Source organism: Hippocampus comes, unplaced genomic scaffold (assembly GCF_001891065.2).
Source record: "Hippocampus comes isolate QL1 unplaced genomic scaffold, H_comes_QL1_v1.1 scaffold125, whole genome shotgun sequence".
Lineage (NCBI taxonomy): Eukaryota > Metazoa > Chordata > Actinopteri > Syngnathiformes > Syngnathidae > Hippocampus > Hippocampus comes.
Window position 1 is genome coordinate 651490 of NW_017805453.1, and position 17843 is coordinate 669332.

The window sequence follows — 17843 nt, forward strand, 5'->3', positions numbered from 1 at the left end:
GAAAATAAACAAGTGGAAAAAGAAAGTCGGTTCACCAGCAGAGAAACCATCACAATGCATTTAAGTCTGCAGTCAGTTGGCAGCTCACACAGCGTCCGTGCGATGATGCTCCTGTAAGGGATAAGCCCCGAGGATATGACAACTCCATCACAGTGACATTTGCACTGACCTTCCCGTTGCTCCTCAACCAAAACCTCGCTGACATTCACACGTCCATCGATCGTACCGCAGGAAGAGGCTGCCGCCGCAACTTAGGTTGATTGCGCTCATCGACATTTGGTGAAAATTTTCATGTGAGGTGTAAAACATGTTCAAAAGTGGTTGTGGAGTTTCGTCTCTTGAAACCAGTTGAAGCCCCGCGAGTAGCTGACCTTTGTGCGCGCGTGTGGGTTTTGGGGTGTCTAATTTAACCGACCTTTCTTTTGTGGTCTGTGGTGTGTGATCGTTTAGTCTTATGGAAGTATCACCAGGTAAGTTTTTGGTACCAAGCATGTGCTTTTCTGCACAAATAATGGTGTGGCGCCACAAAACAGGTTGTGTTAGTCTAGATGGAAATACAGTACAGTACATGAATACTGACTCATGTCTGAAAATCAGCTTGGCTCTACAGTAATGTAACAGTTTGAAATTATTTGAATGTGCAGTAATAAACACTATTTCAGCTTTCCACTTCAAAACTGTTTTTTGTTTTTGTTGTTGTGGTGGCACACCATAAATCCTGACTGTATGACCTTTTGTGTGTGTGTGTGTGTGTGTGTGTGTGTGTGTGTGTGTGTGTGTGCAACTCACTGTTTTCTATCCTACACCATACTTATTTCCATGTTAAATATTTTTTTAACAGACACTCAGTTTATGTAACACTTTTGATTATTTTGTGCCACACCCGTTTTCATAGGAACCATTTGAAAACTCAAACGACAGAAATATAGTGCTTGTTAAAATTTTACTGTGCAAACGACTTTCTCTTTTTTTTCTGTGCGCTGGTTCATTCTTACTGAAAAATGTGTGATTTTGCAATGTTTCAAATTCAACGATAATATTTTTTATGGATCAATAACAGAATGCACTTACATGTTCGTCATTTTACTAGAATTTATTTTTTATTTTTTTAATGTACACAATATAAAGGTTACATACATGTAAAGTGTCAATTCACATACAAAGCTTGTTCTGTGGCATGAAAGTAAACAATATACATAAAAAATATATATATAATTTTTTTTTAAATTGCATTTTTCAGCACAACAATCAGTGATGAATTTCCACATAATATGAAACCACAATTTGCAAAGTCATGAACAACTACAATTTATTAACAATAGTATATTTTTGTATTTTTTTACAGGCATGAACAATATTTTAATCAAGAAAACTAAACATAATTTACATTTTTATGCAATCATGAAAAAAAAAAAAGATCATCATATAATTTTAGTGCTCTCCCTCCTGCTATTTACTTTTTGCTCTTGAGTTCTCATTTCTTTTAAGAGGAGCCAGATGAGGTGGCTCGGGAATCTGGTTAGGACATCTTACTGGTGAAGTGTTCTGGGTACAGCCCACTAGGAGGAGGACCTGAGGATGACAAATACACACTCGAGAGACTGTAGTATGAAGCCCAGCTGGTTGATGGAACACCTTGGGACCACCCCCTCACTCCCCCAACCTCTTGAAAGAGCCAGGCGAAGTGGCTGGGGAGAGGAAAGTCTGGGTTTCCTAGCTTAAGCTATTGCCTCTGCCACCCAACCCTGGAAAAGCAGAATAATAGGATTGCAGGGATACTCATACTTAACCAAGGTTATGGGAGGTGTAATTGTGTGTGTATGTGTGTGTGTGTGTGTGTGTGTGTGTGTGTGTGTGTGTGTGTGTGTGTGTGTGTGTGTTGGGGTTATATTATGAACCAGGAGCTTGGCTGAATGACAGCTGATGCATTGCTCCATCAGCAGGTCGAGACACCGTATTTCTGATCATCCATCAAGCTCTCTCTCCATTTCATGTGATGTATGTACAAGTCATAAAATAATGGCATCGGGAACGTGACGCATTGCAAAGAGAGGGTAACGGAGACAAAGCACATGGAGAAAAGAACAGGCATTAACTGACCGAATGCACGTGCGCAAAGCTCACGCGCTGATGTTCAAGCCAGCTGAGCTCAACGGGCGTCAGGAATGCGGACTCTCGTGGGAAAGAGAACCTGGAAGAAGATAGGATGGGAAACGGGGAGCAGATCCATAGATTCCAGTCAGCCCGGTGTGGTGCTGGTGTTGTTGGAGCGGAGAGTAAGCGTGCAAATCAGAATTGATGCAATGACAGTAAATGGAAATTCCACCAGACAAACCCATAAGGGGAGCAATGCACAAAGCACAAGTTATGAATAACATTACAACAAATTGGAGTAATACAACACACGTCCAAGTTGATTTCCCTAAAGAAAGAAGAGGATGCTCCAGCCGCGTAAGGTCAGCAGCATCGGACTGTGGCTTTGGATCCCGCCGACGGTAATTAAAATGACACAAGCGGGAAAGTGGGTTTGGTGATGCTGATTGGGGTGTCAATGGAGCCAGTGCAGCGGGAATGTCAAAAAATATAGGTCAGAACCCGCAGGAAATGGAACATGCGCTGCTTTACACTATAGGACCACACTGCGTGCATTCTTGTTATTATTATAATGACGCTATGAAGGTTGCTGGGTGTACTGGTGAGCATGTTCATTGGTATTACTCAGTGCGTACGCGATTTGCATTTTTATTTTCTTCATGTTCTCGACAAGCCACGTTTGTAAGTAAACAAGCAACTGTAGCTCACTAAAAGTGTGTGTGGATGTGTGGCTCTGTCGCTTGTACCTGTAGTTTGTGCGAACACTTGGGTTGACTTGACGGGGCCGTCTCGCGTGAAATTTGCCAAACACAGAATAATTCTGGCCCGTTGAATTCCAACAGAGGCAAGACAATGACGAAAGGTGGCCACAGGACGCCCTCAGATCTGTAACTGGCCAATCAGAGACAAGCTGTTTACCGTCACAAATGAAGACGAACATTGAATATTTCTTGCGTGCTAATGAGAAAACGGACCGTTGAAAATCACAGTTATTTTTGACCAATGTTTGCTTATTTAAACCCCAAATTATCTTGCAAACCCAATAAAAGGCTATCAAAGATGACAAAAAGCATTTTTTTATGACAGAAAGGAACCGTGACATCATTACAATAACTACTAAATTAAAATATGACTTTAATATTCAAACGTACAAACTCCCGCAGTGCCTCCTCTGTGTTTTATACCAAACAGTCACAGTCCCATCCAGTGTGATATATTAGACATTTTTTTTGTTTATTTCATGTTTTACTTTACAAATTTACAATGTTGCTGTTTTTTTTTACACAACATACTAATTTTCCAAGCAATATTTTTAAAACCCATATGATTGGCATTGCATACTCTTTACAAAACAGCAAATATGACCCTGTACAAGTAACTATTTATATAGCAGTTGTCCTGACCACATCGGCTTAGGCCGAAAGTGGTCGCCAGTCAATCAGAAGGAACACATTGATTAAAATGAAAAATATATTGCAACGGTCACAATCCAGTATTTCAAATGAGTCCGCGTCAAACAAAAGCCTCCCAAAAAAGCGAATTTGGAGTCCTATTTTTCGCCAAAATACCCACAATATTTGTACAGTCTTTGTGACCATAGTGAGTGTAATGGAATCTTCCAATGATGAGACATGATAAAGTGTAAGGTTTGTTTAATTGAATCTATTCGACACTCACGTGCAACTCCGACCCAAATGTCTCGAACCGACGCATCGCTTAGTTTAATTTAGGCGACATCATTCAGATTGATAACACGGCCTCGTACTCAGACAGTCCACTTAGCGACATTAGCGCGGTTTTCCATACGAGAAGCTTTAAGTGGCTTTTCTGTAAATGTCGAGAGACTTGAAACGTATATGAGCAAGGGCAAGAGAGCTCCGCTCACCTTGCCAAGTCATTGCATTCAAATCAATCTTAGCAGTCCATGAGCCAAAGAGCAATTGGTAGAAACTTTTTTTTAAATGCGCTCTCTGACACTGAGCCCTATTTTCATGCAGTCCAATTGTGCGCATGGGTGGGGTTTCCTTGCTTTTAGGTATTTTCTGAGATGGGCGCATTCAGAAAGGGACATTTGCGCCATTGAGGGAGTGAACACAGCCGACTTGCTTCCAGGCCAAAGAAAGCGGCTTGACTCATTCCCTTTAAATTCAGCACAGGAGAGGTGTACTGGAGTCTATGCAAAAGATGCAAGCGCTCAAAGTACGTTCTTAATTCACCGTAAGAAGACATCTACTTGCGGATCGTATAAAGTTTGCTCGGGCTATCACAGACACTTGAAAACAGCCTTCCACTCTGAACCTTTATACCCCCCTCCAGCATAGTTGGGCTGCACCCCAGGGTGGTGTTTTAACCCCAAAAGTAAAGATGAAAATAGTAATAATAATAATCACGCCTTCAATGAATTTATTTCGACAACGATTCCCATATCTATGAATGAACTACGATGAAATCCACCGTACATATCAGCGGGCACGGAATCTGTCTGCCTGCACGTCGATCAAATTGACCACCCGTGCCACAATTTAGACCTGCTATTGCATTGTCTAAAGTCTAGTCTACTTTCTGTCACTAAATTGTCAGGTGCTGTGGGGGCATGTAATGGCGAATGCCCTCGGTCCGCTGGAAATCCCAGAAACGAACAGCGTGGTCTGGCAAATTCCCAAACACGATAAATTCGACTTGCCCTGACACGAAAATGAAGATTCAACCATTTTTAAGCCGAGCGTACGTGCACCTTTGTACGAAAATTGAGCCCTTTGTATCTCGCCTTCTGGAACACTATTATGGAGACAAAACTCCTGAAATCTCGCCTAAATTTCTCATTGATCGGTCATCATCATTTTGGGGCCCTCATCGGGCCTGACCGAATTTTTGACAACGACGCCAATTACGATATTTTGAAAAAATACGATTTCAAAAACAAATCAACCAATTATTAAAATATGTAGAATGAATCAAAAATTTATTTTTGGGTCCCTTAATGCTTGCAGCAGTAAACAATATGACTTACAGGCAGCGTATTGAATGTTTTAAAAAAATGTGTCCTTAAGTATTTGTTTAGCTTTGCAACAGAGAGAAAGCTTAGCAAAAATGGGGTGATTTGAGGGAGGGGGGGTTGAATGGTTTTGTTTTATTGGGGGGGTAGAGAAGACAATGAATTTGTGCCAATTTTAAAAGGGCTAATATCAGCCGGGCCAATTAATTGGTTCGGACCAAGTTTCTAAATGGGCATTTCAGGAATAAATGAGATTATTGCTGCGGTCTTTGGCTCTCCTTTGAGATGTTTGGCGTCACAATGTTATTAACTTAACCTTTCGGCTCGCATCCTCGCCTGCTGCCAAGCATCATTTGTTCTCCCTTGCATTGTGCTGTCTCGTCCTGCAGGGGACACACAAGTGACAGTCCTGATGAGCTTGTTGCTTTTATTTATTGTCCGCTGCCCCGCTTGGCCTTTCCGAACGACTGCAGAGGATTCTTTTAGACAAGAGAACGATTATAAAGCCACAACCCCGATCACCGCATGCATACAAAACATTGGGTGGGTACCCGCACAATCTGATGAGAACAATCACTAAAGACGTCCCACAAATACTGGCTGGACAAAGATAGTAATCCTCGGTTCTCATTTGAAATAGATGTTATCGAAAAAAGTAAAAGTTATGTCATTGAAATTGTTCATTTGTTTAAAACAATGTGATTGAATTGACTAAAATGCAAAATATTTGCAAAATGACTCGTTCAATCAAAACAGAACATCGTCTTCATTGTCTTTTTTTTCCCCTCTGTTCTTTTCTACAGTAATTTAGATATAGAAATGATTCAATTAAAAAGGAAATAGATCATCAAAATTGAGCAATTAATATACTTGTCGAATGGTGTTTCAAATTCCAAATGTACTCACATTTAATAAATCTAACAAATGTAATACTTCATTAATGAAAATTCACCAATATTATCTTCAGTTTTCGCTCATATTTTCTCAGATTGTTTACTTAAAAAAATACAAATGTATTTAAATTCAAGTAGGGGAAATTAAATTCATTTAACTTAGTGTTGTTCATTTTTTTCTCACTTTTGTTTTTGTGTCTGTGTTTCTGCATGTGTGCGGTTTGTGTGAGTTTTCTGGTCATGAGTTTTTTTTTGGGGAGGGGGGCGGGGGGGTTTGTGTGTTGTCCATGCGTGTTTCATACATTTTTGTCATTCTGGTGGGGCCGGAGAGTGAAGTTATTTTTAGGTGATACTTGGTGTAAAAATTTAAAAAGAATCACTTCATCTCCAACATGACATTTCAATGGCCAGTAATTAGCTCAGTGGAAGATTTTTAATCCAAAATGAGCATTCTCATCTTTGCCCGGGCACAATTTGGCACAGCTCTTCCATTGGATGTCATTAGATACCACAGCTGTGCTGTATCCAACAACGTTGTGACACAATGTACTGTACCTCGATATCTTCCAATTCACGTGGCTAATAACCTTTTTCAAATGTCTGTTTTCCGACCCCAAAAAGCACCGCAACGCACATTGCAGGGCCCTTAAAATGATTTGCATGTAGTCGAGATATGGGTTATAATTGTTATGAGGGATCATCCAATAATCTCTTACGTACTGTATTTCACGGGCTAAAGTTCAGGAACAGGAGGAGGAGGTGGAGAAGGCGGTCCGGGAAGCCTGTGAGTGGTTTTTGTGGCTCTTCTGCCCCTCCCTCTCTCTCTCTCTCTCTCTCTCTCTCTCTCTCTCTCTCTCTCTCTCTCTCTCTCTCTCTCTCTCTCTCTCTCTCTCTACTCGCACAATCCGCCTCCCCCCCCCCCCCTCTACACACGTAACTGACTTTCACACACACTGCCTCGGTGCGTCAGTCCATGCAAGGTCGAAAGTGCGCAACTTTTTTCAAGAACCTCAGCGGACCGACCAGGGACACCTGACTCAGTCTCGCTCTTTTTTATTATCTCCCGAGTGGGAATAGGAATGTGGGCTACAAGCGGACCCGAGTGGTGAGTACACTACGCCTGTGCGTGCGTGCGTGTGTGAGTGCGCGCGCGTGTGTGTGTGTGTGCGCGCGTGTGTGTGTGTGTGTGTGTGTGTGTGTGTGTGTGTGTGTGTTCCGCAAGTGACGTGTGTGCGCAACTACTTCTGCATGTGAATGGGAATAAATGCATGTAGCTAACTGTTGCAATGCAATCCATACACAGTCATATCTATCTATCGATAGATATATATCTATATATCTAGATCTAGATATAGATAGATAGATAGATAGATAGATAGATAGATAGATAGATAGATAGATAGATAGATAGATAGATAGATAGATAGATCTATATATATATATAGTATGGTCCACATGGTCCAACTCACAGTGCAGAGGTTGTGGGTTTGATCGATTCCAGTCTTGGCCTTCCAGTGTAACGTTTGCATGTTCTCCCTGTGCCTGCGTGGTTTCCTCCCCCATTCCAAAAACATGCACCGTAGGTTAATTGTTTACTCTAAATTGGCCGTCGGTGTGATTTTGAGTGCGAATGGTTTGTCTGTCTATGTGTGCCCTGCAATTGTTTGGCAACGAGTTGGGATAAGAATAAAATAAAATATTTGGATCCGACGAGCACCCGACCATCACAAAAAAATCACAGCTGCCCACTCACCCCCACACAGTGACCAATTTAACATAAGGACTTTTGCAATATGAACTGTTCGAACCTGTATTGCATTCTGAGGCTCCTCAAACAAAATGTTCTACGGTAGCACTTTTTTAAATGCATAATGAGATGGACTGTCAGTCAAAGCACACATAGGTTGCTGCAGAAAGAGGACAAGGGTTTGAATAAAGATGGGAAAATGGGGGATGCACTGAAAGGCGGGGCCCGTGCCCATTTATTTGAATATGTTATGGTACCTATGCCGCTTGCGTATATTTTTGTGTTACTATTTCATCCAAAGATACATATGAAATTCTAAGCGTGGTTAAGTGGATATGTCTCGCTCGGTTATAAATTGAAAGTCTCTGTGCATTTTGATTGGCTCTAATTTGCAATATCACCGCAGGATACAACCGTGATTCAAATTTGGAATTGCCGCAAAACCAAAGGCCGACAGTCAGCCACTAGTGAAACCCTGAAGCAGAATCCCACACAGTGCCCGAGGATCGAGTGAAGTTCCGCCGCATCGCTCAGTGTGCAGAAGTCCTTTGGAAAATAAAATCGATTTAGCGATGAGCACCACCATCTCACGGCTCACGGCAAAAAGAACCATGGTTCAGATCTCGGCTCGACCCTTTTTGTGTCAAAATGGTGTACATGTTAGAAATACAGTAATTTAAATTCAATATTTACAAAAACAAGTTCTTATCAGGTGTGAATGTGATTGATAGGTGCGGCTCAACACGCATTTGGCAAAATCAGATAAAAGCAGGCACTGACTTTGACCATACGGATGACAAAGCACGTGAGAAAATCGTCCGGTTAACAACTACGTCTACACTTGACGAAGAAGTGATGAGACTGAACGCACTTCTTTTAGCTTATCCTGTTCCTGTTGGCTTATAGCGCTGTGGTGTTATATACTATAACTATCGTATTTGCTGCAGCAATCTGTTTTTTTTTGGGGGGGGGGGGATAAAATGCGCCTCCTTGATGAGTAAAATTTATAAGGCAGGCGATTGTTCTCCTCATTGTTGTTGTTTGGCAGCACGTCTCGTACATTGACTGATTCGTTCAATGCGATGTGGTTTTCACAGTCCCCCACGGTATTATTTAGACGTGGAAAACTGTCCTCAAACCAAATAGAGCTCATCTGTGGCTACACCTTCCCTTGCGACAAGGGATGTAAATGTTAATCAATGAATCCATTTCTCTTATGATCGATTCGCATGGAATTGATCACTCGTGCTCTGAAGCAATGTAGGGTGAAAAAAAATAATTGTGCGCTACTTGGCTGCAACCAGCAGAGGTGCTGTTTATTTTGTCTCCATGAGTTTGTACTCTCAAGAAGCAGAACGCGACATCGGCTGTGGGAAGTTCAGCTGGATCCAAGAAAACTGGCACGGCGTACGGGGTTCAGAATACTCACGCCCCAAAAAAAAATCCCAAAACAAAACAAAATCATTGAGGCAATAATCATGAAGAACGTAAAAGCGTGTCTGTTTCTAAACATCCTTTGGAATTGAGTCTAAGGTAGAGGTCACTAACTCCGGTCCTCCAGGGCCCCTATCCTGCATGTTTTAGCTCATCAGAAAGTTCTTCAGAAGCTCGATGATGTTCCTGATCATTTGAATCGGGCGCGTTAGGAGAAGGAGGAGGGAGACACCTATTAACATGCAGGATGGGGGCCCTCAAGGACCGGAATTGATGACCCCTGGTCTAGGAGATATGCTGCCATTATTCCTCAAAGTCAGGTGAGATAGGCTCCAGCTCCCCGCAACCCAGAACAGGATAAGCTGCATAGAATATGGATGGAAATGAATTAAGTGATTTTATCCCCATCAAGGAAATGCAGTCCAACGTCCCTTCTTCGCACCAGCAACACAATTTGTCTCTAAAATGTCTGCTTCCTGTAATATTTTCGATGATTTTCTCCAGTCAAAGGTCAAGCCCCTGCCCCTGACGGACACCATGACCTCTGACCTCAACCTGAGCTCCCTGCTGAACGTGAGCGATCTGCACAACCACTCGCGAGGATGCTCACTCACCAAGACGGGCTTCCAGTTCTACTACCTGCCCACCGTCTACATCATGGTGTTCATCACGGGCCTGGTCGGCAACAGCCTGGCCATCTGGATGTTCGTGTGCCACATGCGGCCGTGGAGCAGCATCTCCGTCTACATGTTCAACCTGGCGCTGGCCGACTTCTGCTACGTGCTCTCGCTGCCCTTCCTCATCTTCTACTACTTCAACAAGACTGACTGGATCTTCGGCGACGTGCTGTGCCGGCTGCAGCGCTTTATCTTCCACGTCAACCTGTACGGCAGCATCCTGTTCCTCACCTGCATCAGCGTGCACCGCTACACGGGCGTGGTGCACCCGCTCAAGTCCCTGGGCCGGCTCAAGAAGAAGAACGCCGTCATCACCAGCGCGCTGGTGTGGGGCGTGGTGGTCCTCGCCATCTCGCCCATTCTCTACTACTCGCGGACGGGCTCCAAGCGCAACGCCACCACCTGCTACGACACCACCACGGAGGATGAGCTGCCCGGTTACTTCATCTACAGCATGACGTTGACCGTCTTTGGCTTCTGCATCCCGTTCATCATCATCTTCTGTTGCTACGGCATGATCGTCAAAGCCTTGATCCGCAACGACATGAACAACGCGCACCTGCGGCAGAAATCCATCCACCTGGTTATCATCGTCCTGGCCGTCTTCGCCGTCTCCTACATGCCTTTCCATGTCATGAAGAACCTGAACATGCGGGCCCGGCTGTACTTCCAGAGCCCGGCTATGTGCGACTTTAACAACCGCGTCTACGCCACCTACCAGGTGACCCGCGGCCTGGCGAGCCTCAACAGCTGCGTGGACCCCATCCTCTACTTCCTGGCCGGCGATACGTTCAGGAGGAAGCTGTCGCGGGCCACCAAGAAACCCTCCAGGAAAGGCGACGACACGCTGCACTCCAAGAGCGAGGAGAAGGCGCTCAACAGTCTGGCGGATTACCCGGAGAACGGAGAGCGGCGGATGTGAGGCTACCATGTCGGATAACGGACACACAGCGCGGACCCGGTGAACATTTTTACCCTGTGACAACTGTCATTGTGGATGCCCTCTCGTGCTGTGTTGTTGCGCATCTGCGTAGTCTGATCTGACTTACACTGGCCACAATATTAGGTACACCTCAAAGAAAAATGTGCCTTTAGAGAGATGATAATGCTCCAGTTTGATGTGTTCCGTGATGCTGGTTGACATCCATTCACGATTGTGTCATATATAAGATAACATAAGATAAGATAAGATAACCTTTGTCTCACAATGGAGACATTTGCAAATTACAGCAGCAAAATTTGGAGGGAAGAAAGTAGAAAAACAAAGTATTTGCATGCACAAAATAAAATTTTAAAATGAATTGTACACAGTACCGAATGCCATATAAAATATTAGATATAAGGATATATGCAATTGCATATATGCTGCATAAGGTGGCTGTGCTATTTAAAATGGGTGAGTGGGGGTGAGTCCAGGTTTTCAGGTCTCGTCTATTCAGTAGCCTGACAGCAGTCGGCAGGAATGAGGGGCTCTGCTATACATACATCCATATATATATACATATATATGTACATACATACACATACATATATACGGTATATATATATATATATATATATATATATATATATATATATATATATATATATATATACACACACACAGAGAGAGAGAGAGAGAGAGAGACATAGATAGATATGTAGCAAATATGGGAAATATATAATATAATATGCATTGTATTCATCTGTGTATATGTTACAGTCGAACCCTTGTACGTTTTCACCCAGATAACGTTCACATTTTCAAGTCCCGATTTCACGCAATTGATTTGCCATATGCCGATTTTGTTTACAACACCTTTATAATGTAAGCCTCATTAAAAGAAGCTGATTTTTCCCACAAAATAACGAAAAGGCCTTTGTTACAGTCAGCCGTGGGAAGCTTAACTGCAGCCACAACCTTGCTTTTGAAGAAAATGTACAGCGCGGGATTCCCCTCCATTGCTTAACAATGCTATTTATCGACTCGGTACATTGTTGCACTTCCGGAGGCACGGGGCGGTCCTGACACAGTTCGAGGCCAACAGATGATCGTAAACGGCTTCGGGGAGCGGCGCATACTGAACTGGAGTAGACAGGTTTCATTTGCTGACTGAATGTTTTCTTCATACTGTGTACACATATTTTTTATCGACATGTTTATACTGTATAATATTCATGTTTTTACATCTAGAAATATTGATCCCGTATTCTACATCGTAGTTAGCGGCCATTTCAACGGTTACAGCGAACTACCCGAATAACGGACAGATTAGTTATGTCCCTCGAGGTACTTTGTAATGAGGTTCGACTTTACTGGTATGTTAACTAGTTGACGGAGCTCTACAAACAGTCATGAGTGTCAATCAAGAGCATTACCATCCGTATCAAGGCAGCTTTTCTCTGACATCTCTTGAGCTTGTCCCGTTGTGCCTAATATTGTGGCCTTTCCCTCATCCCTGTGAGGACTTCGGACCGCTGATGATCTCATACTTTGGGACTAAAAGGTTTCACTCTTGAATTTGCTGAGGAGAAAAAGAGATTCAAAAGATTGGAACCTGCACACTGCAGTCGCCGAGCTTAATGGCTGTTAAGCAGCTGGGGGCGGGGTGGCTGTAATAAACTTGGGGGGACTTTATCGTACTTACTGGACACCAAATTAGGTACACCTAATGCATGTCAATCCAGGAGCTGCACTGCACTTTGTCATTCCGAGATATCGGTGCATTTATGATACAGCTCTTGTATTGGATCTCCTCAGATTATGTTCCTAATGAAGTGTCCAGTGAATACACTCACTGACAAGGAGTTTGAAATGCACTTACCAGGCGGGGGGGGTTGGGTCTTCTCTTCCTCCCTGCGGTGGACCGCTTTGGCAGCTTGACAGCTTTGAGGTTGAAACAGCTGTGTGGTCACCATCTTTGTTCACCTCCACAGACAACAACAACAACAGAACAAGAAGATAAATGCCAACAGTATTGTGTGTGTGTGTGTGTGTGTGTGTGTGTGTGTGTGTACTGGACACCGTATCGAATGTTCTCACTGTTTGGATGTTGTGTAATGTGTGGGCGTTCAGTCTCGTAGCAAATACTGTCACTTAAACTTGACTAACTGTTGATTGCAACATGGAAAATAAACGTGTTTTCAAAGAGAGCCACTTGGAGATACCTCGACACTGCACTGGCCATTAACCCCCTAATTGGAACATGGCTCAATATTTGGTTGTAGTCCATCCAAAAGGTGTTTGATGGGCTTCTTGCCCCTTTCATATTGCACGTAATCACTTTGCACGATGCTTTTCCATTTGTCGTACCGTATTTTCCGCACTAAAAGGCGCACGGAAAATCCTTCCATTTTCTTAAAAGCTCACAGCGCGCCTTAAAATTCGATGCGCCTTGTGTATGGTTATTACGGAAATATTTCGACCCCAAAATGGCTCTTTGCTCGAGACATGCTGACAAAGCTTAAGGCGATCGGTTACGCAGTTGAACACGGAAATAGAGCAGCGGCAAGAGAGTTCAACGTTAACGAGTCAATGTTATAACTAGCTGTTGGTTAAGTGAACTGTGTCGCTGCTTTATTAAATACGTTTTACTGACATCTGATCGTTCTGTTGGTATTTCCTTGAGCGTAGCTCCATCTAGTGGATGCATTGTAGATTGTGTCTTATAATGGTGCGCACAATGTATAAAAAAAATGACAAAATAGGCAATTCATTGAAGGTGCGCCTCATAATCCAGTGAGCCTTTTAGTGTGGAAAATACGGTAATAAATTGGTGACCCATAGGTTGATTAATCATCTCTGTGTTTGTGGCTAGATGGCAAGTAGGGGCAACTGTGCCTTTAGAGGTAGACACTGCGGTTTTGCACACTGCAATCTCCACTTGGCTGCACTTTGGGGTAAAAAAAAAAAAATGAAACTTTCAAAAGTTAACATGCTCGATCTCCTCCATTGCTGTTGTTTGTTAGTGTGTCTCGTCGCTGACTGCTAGCATACCGCGGCATTATACTCCTTAGTCTCTACTTGGCTGCAGTGCTCCTTTCGCTTGCTGTGGTCTTGAATAATTGTTTTCTTGTTGGCCTTCCTTTTACCAACAAGTAAATAGGAGACTCTCGTTATCCTCCAATGTTTTGTCAGCGAGCTCCACAAGCTCCATTTGCTGCTACTTGCTGCCGCCCGGAACCTGTCAGATGCAGCGGGCGATAGGGACCGGCACTGGCTTAAAAAAATTGCTAATAAAAACTGAATATGAGTTTGTCATGAAAAACAGTGGAAATGCTCCTAATCCTATAATACATCTACTCGATGTAATGTTGGTTGTTGTCATAAAGATTAATTGTTGTAAAGTACATTAGAAAAGGATCTTCCAAAAAAAATAAGAGCAAATCAAATCGCAATCGCAATTTTGAGGAAAATAAAATCACAATCGGAAGCCTGCAATTGTCCATAATTTCTTGCTCAGGTGAGAATTAAGATTGAGGGGGAACTAAGTTATTGATTAAACATAAGCCTCTGACTTTTTGTCACATAATGTCTGGTGAAACTTTATCAGTGTCTGTATCAATCATTTGAAAAAGTCATCTATGTCAAGGACTCTTTGTGAGCCCCCTCCTCTCCCTCTTTATCCTTCTCGGTCTGCAGCCTTGTTGACTTTCTCTTTCAACGTCGCCAACAGGATGGAACAGAACGAGGGGAGGAATAAAAGAGGAGCACTTCTTTCCTTGAGATTATCCGAAGACATCTTTTGTGTTTGTCGCAATGGGCGTGGGGGCAGTGTCGGCCAGGAACCTGGGGCAGTGAGGGAGGGGGAGGGGGGGCTTTTGGGCACCAATCTCCCTGCTTGCCGTGTGAATAAAAACAACCTTTCGTTCTCCTTCTCGCTTGGTGTGCTTGAAGGTGATAAAGACCTTTTTCCTCGCTGTTTTGTTGCTTCTTTTCTCCAAACAAAAGTTAAGCGTTGACATCCGTCTTTAAATCCCAGAGATTTATGTCTGTGCTTGTGTGTGCCCATTGATTAATGATCGGAAGGTAGCCACGTAGCAAATGTGGAATTGAAAACCAGAGTTGAGTGAAATACTGAGGAAACAGAGTAAGGTTGCGTACAAGAGGGGACACTTGACACTGTGTTGGTGTTTCGGTCGGACACAAACACATCCATCACTGGGATGCCACCTGTCAAGCAGAAAAACTACAAACGAAGGACTTGTGTCCGGGTGGTGTGCTCATTAGCATGCCAACTGCAGCTTCATTCCTAAAGCCTTAGACAAGGAAGAGTAGCTGAATGAAGATTGTTGTGTGTAGTGCTAAATTCTCTCGGGGGAGCTTCGGATGCTTCAGCACAGATGACGACTGTTTTAGTTACATTCGTTGTGAACGTGAATGGTTGTTTAGAGGAAGACTATTGTTTGATCCGTGTTTCTTGGCGTTCTAATAAATTCTAATAAAATAAAGGGAAAATATTCTTCAGGCGACCTGGTGGTTCAGTGGTTAGCGCGTTGACCGCACAGTGCAGAGGAAGTTCAATTCCAGCTGCGGCCTCCCTGTGTGGAGTTTTCATGTTCTCCCCGGGCCTCTGCGTGGGTTTTCTCCGGGTACTCCGGTTTCCTCCCACATTCCAAAAACATGCATGGCAGGCTGATTGAACACTCCAGATTGTCCCTCGGTGTGAGTGTGAGCGCGGATGATCGTTCATCTCTTCGTGCCCTTTGATTGGCTGGCAACCGGTTCAGGGTGTCCCCCGCCTATTGCCCGAAGACAGCTGGGATAGGCTCCAGCACCCCCCGTGACCATTGTGAGGATAAAGCAGGTCGGAAAATGGATGGATGGATATTCTTAAGTCGCACAAAACTTTGATTTGATACTATGAGATCTCAGTTCACAAGCTCTGGGTATGTGACTTTTATTTTTCCTTGCCTTTTTGTGATACGCATTTCCTCCAAAAATAAACTATTGAAAGTAACTCCAACGTTGTTTCATATTGTCCATGCTTGCAGGTTATATGGGCAGCAAATGTTATTCATGCCTGGCTTTAGGCAGTACTGGATATCATGCTGGGTACAGATTTCCGATTAAAAATAAATAAATAAATAATTTATGGTCTGGATGAAGTGCATTTCCATTTACCTCAATGTAGAAAGATGATTTGAGCTACAAATGTTTTGAGACATCATCACAGAACAAATTTAACTTGTATATCAAGGTGCCACTGGACAGTATTTGTAAGCAAATGTAAGGTTGATAGGTAGGTAGGTCATGAGACAAGTATTTTTTTTGCTGGTCTCACAGTGGTTAATTCGTTTTTACAGTTACAGTTTGAATATGTTACCTTAAAGATAGCATCACTTGAACGTTGGAAGTGATGATTTCACCAATTTCTAATGTGAATTTTTTTTGCGGGTGTTTTTGGTAGGATTGAGTCCTTTGTTCATGACAAGTTCATGACAGTTTTGTGATAAAACTGCATGTGAATCGATGCGCCCCAGGTCCTGTTGTGATTGTTGTAACCGTGACAACTGGGTGGTAACGTTTGCCCTGACAGATGCTTTTTGTGAGCGGGCCAAAGCGGGGAAATGCTACTGTGGGAACCTTACAAAAAAACATCCTGCATTTCCTGCGGTGGAAGCCACAACTCCCGGTTACACAGTGGGATTTACGCACTCCACCACACAGCACGCCAACAATGAGTTCCCATGTAAATGACAATTGCGGGCTGTTTTGGGGCATTTCTTTTTAGGAAGTATTTACTGTCGAAAAGATTTGCCAGCTTGGCATATCTCACACCTCACTGACAGTCAATGAACCAAACAGCCAATGACTCAGACTGTGTGAGTCATTGACTGTGGTGTGTGTCCATAAATGTGATTCTTAACATTTTTTAAAAAAACGGGAGCGCGTCCTTCACTTTGAACAATGTTATATTTTTCATTGCTTTCCCTTGTTGCATAGGATAATAATGATTCAATAAAGCTGTGATATGATACAAAATAATGTGATTCCATACAGTCGGAGGCCATGTCATTAATTTATTCGCCGCTAGGCCGTTTTCAAAACAAAACTCACTCTAAATCGCTTGCCATTTTAGAGCACTTTAACTGATCTTTCAAAAGGCTCACAAAATATTTTGTTCGGTGACACTATAAGTGCGAAACCTACCAAAAGAAAATGTAGACTCTCTTATTTCATCAGGAAAAAAAAGCTTGGTTTTTTTTTTTTCATTCAAGTCTGCAGTAGGAAAGCAAAAATCAGAAGAAACGTGCAGAAAGCAACATTTGCAATTGTGAAGAATTAAGAGAGAGTTGTGTCATCGTGCTTCATAGATTTGATTTGAATGAATGAGCCATCGATCGGCAGTATGCAAAATGGCAGCGGCCATCGGTGACAATTGATCACGCTGATTGGGTGCAAGCGAGCAAATCACTGCATGGGATAGAAGTGACGCAAAAAAAAAAAAAAAAGGAGGAACTAGTACAGTATATTAAATCTCATTCACTCCCAAAAACGTCTTTTCAGACTTGGTCTAGAATTGGCTAGTACTGAATGAGTTAAGCTAACCAAAATTTGAGGGGGAGGTTTTTCAAAATTATGCTGTTGTTTTTTTTTTTGGGGGGGGGGGACTATTTTCCCATCATTCAAAGACAACAGGTCACAATGAAAAGAAATAGCAACACTGAGAACTAGCCCCAGTTTCAAAAATAAATAAATAAAAAGCACTTTTGGACACGAGTATTCTAAAAAAAAAAAAAAAAAAAGCAATCCATCCATCATGTTGCCATTCAATGTGAGCACCTACATTGTCACACTGTCCACAATAAGGGTGCCAGTATGATGAACAACATATGGCTGCACCACCAGAACGATGCTATCGGGGGACCGCCAGAGGCAGTTACTTTCCACAGCGTCAGCCCAGTGAGTATGCAGAATGTCCTTGGGGCCATGTGCTGAGAGCTCGCTTTTGACTTCAACACTTCCATCATGTTGACAGCAGTTTGAGTACAAATGGGGGCATGGGGTCGGAGTGGGGGGT

The 17843-nt window shown here is 43.0% G+C and overlaps 1 protein-coding gene across 1 annotated transcript; it reads left to right on the forward strand.

Annotated features, from left to right (window-relative positions):
• Positions 1-6899: 6899 nt before the first annotated feature.
• p2ry1 (purinergic receptor P2Y1) lies at positions 6900-11245 on the forward strand. Its single transcript, XM_019874390.1, has 2 exons — positions 6900-7087; positions 9668-11245. The coding sequence occupies exon 2, from the start codon at positions 9701-9703 to the stop codon at positions 10760-10762; it is 1062 nt and encodes a 353-aa protein (XP_019729949.1). The 5' UTR covers positions 6900-7087; positions 9668-9700; the 3' UTR covers positions 10763-11245.
• Positions 11246-17843: the final 6598 nt, after the last annotated feature.

What these genes read in the sequence shown, in the direction of transcription:
- p2ry1 (XM_019874390.1), top strand. Translation starts at nt 9,701, where the DNA reads ATGACCTCTGACCTCAACCTGAGCTCCCTGCTGAACGTGAGCGATCTG.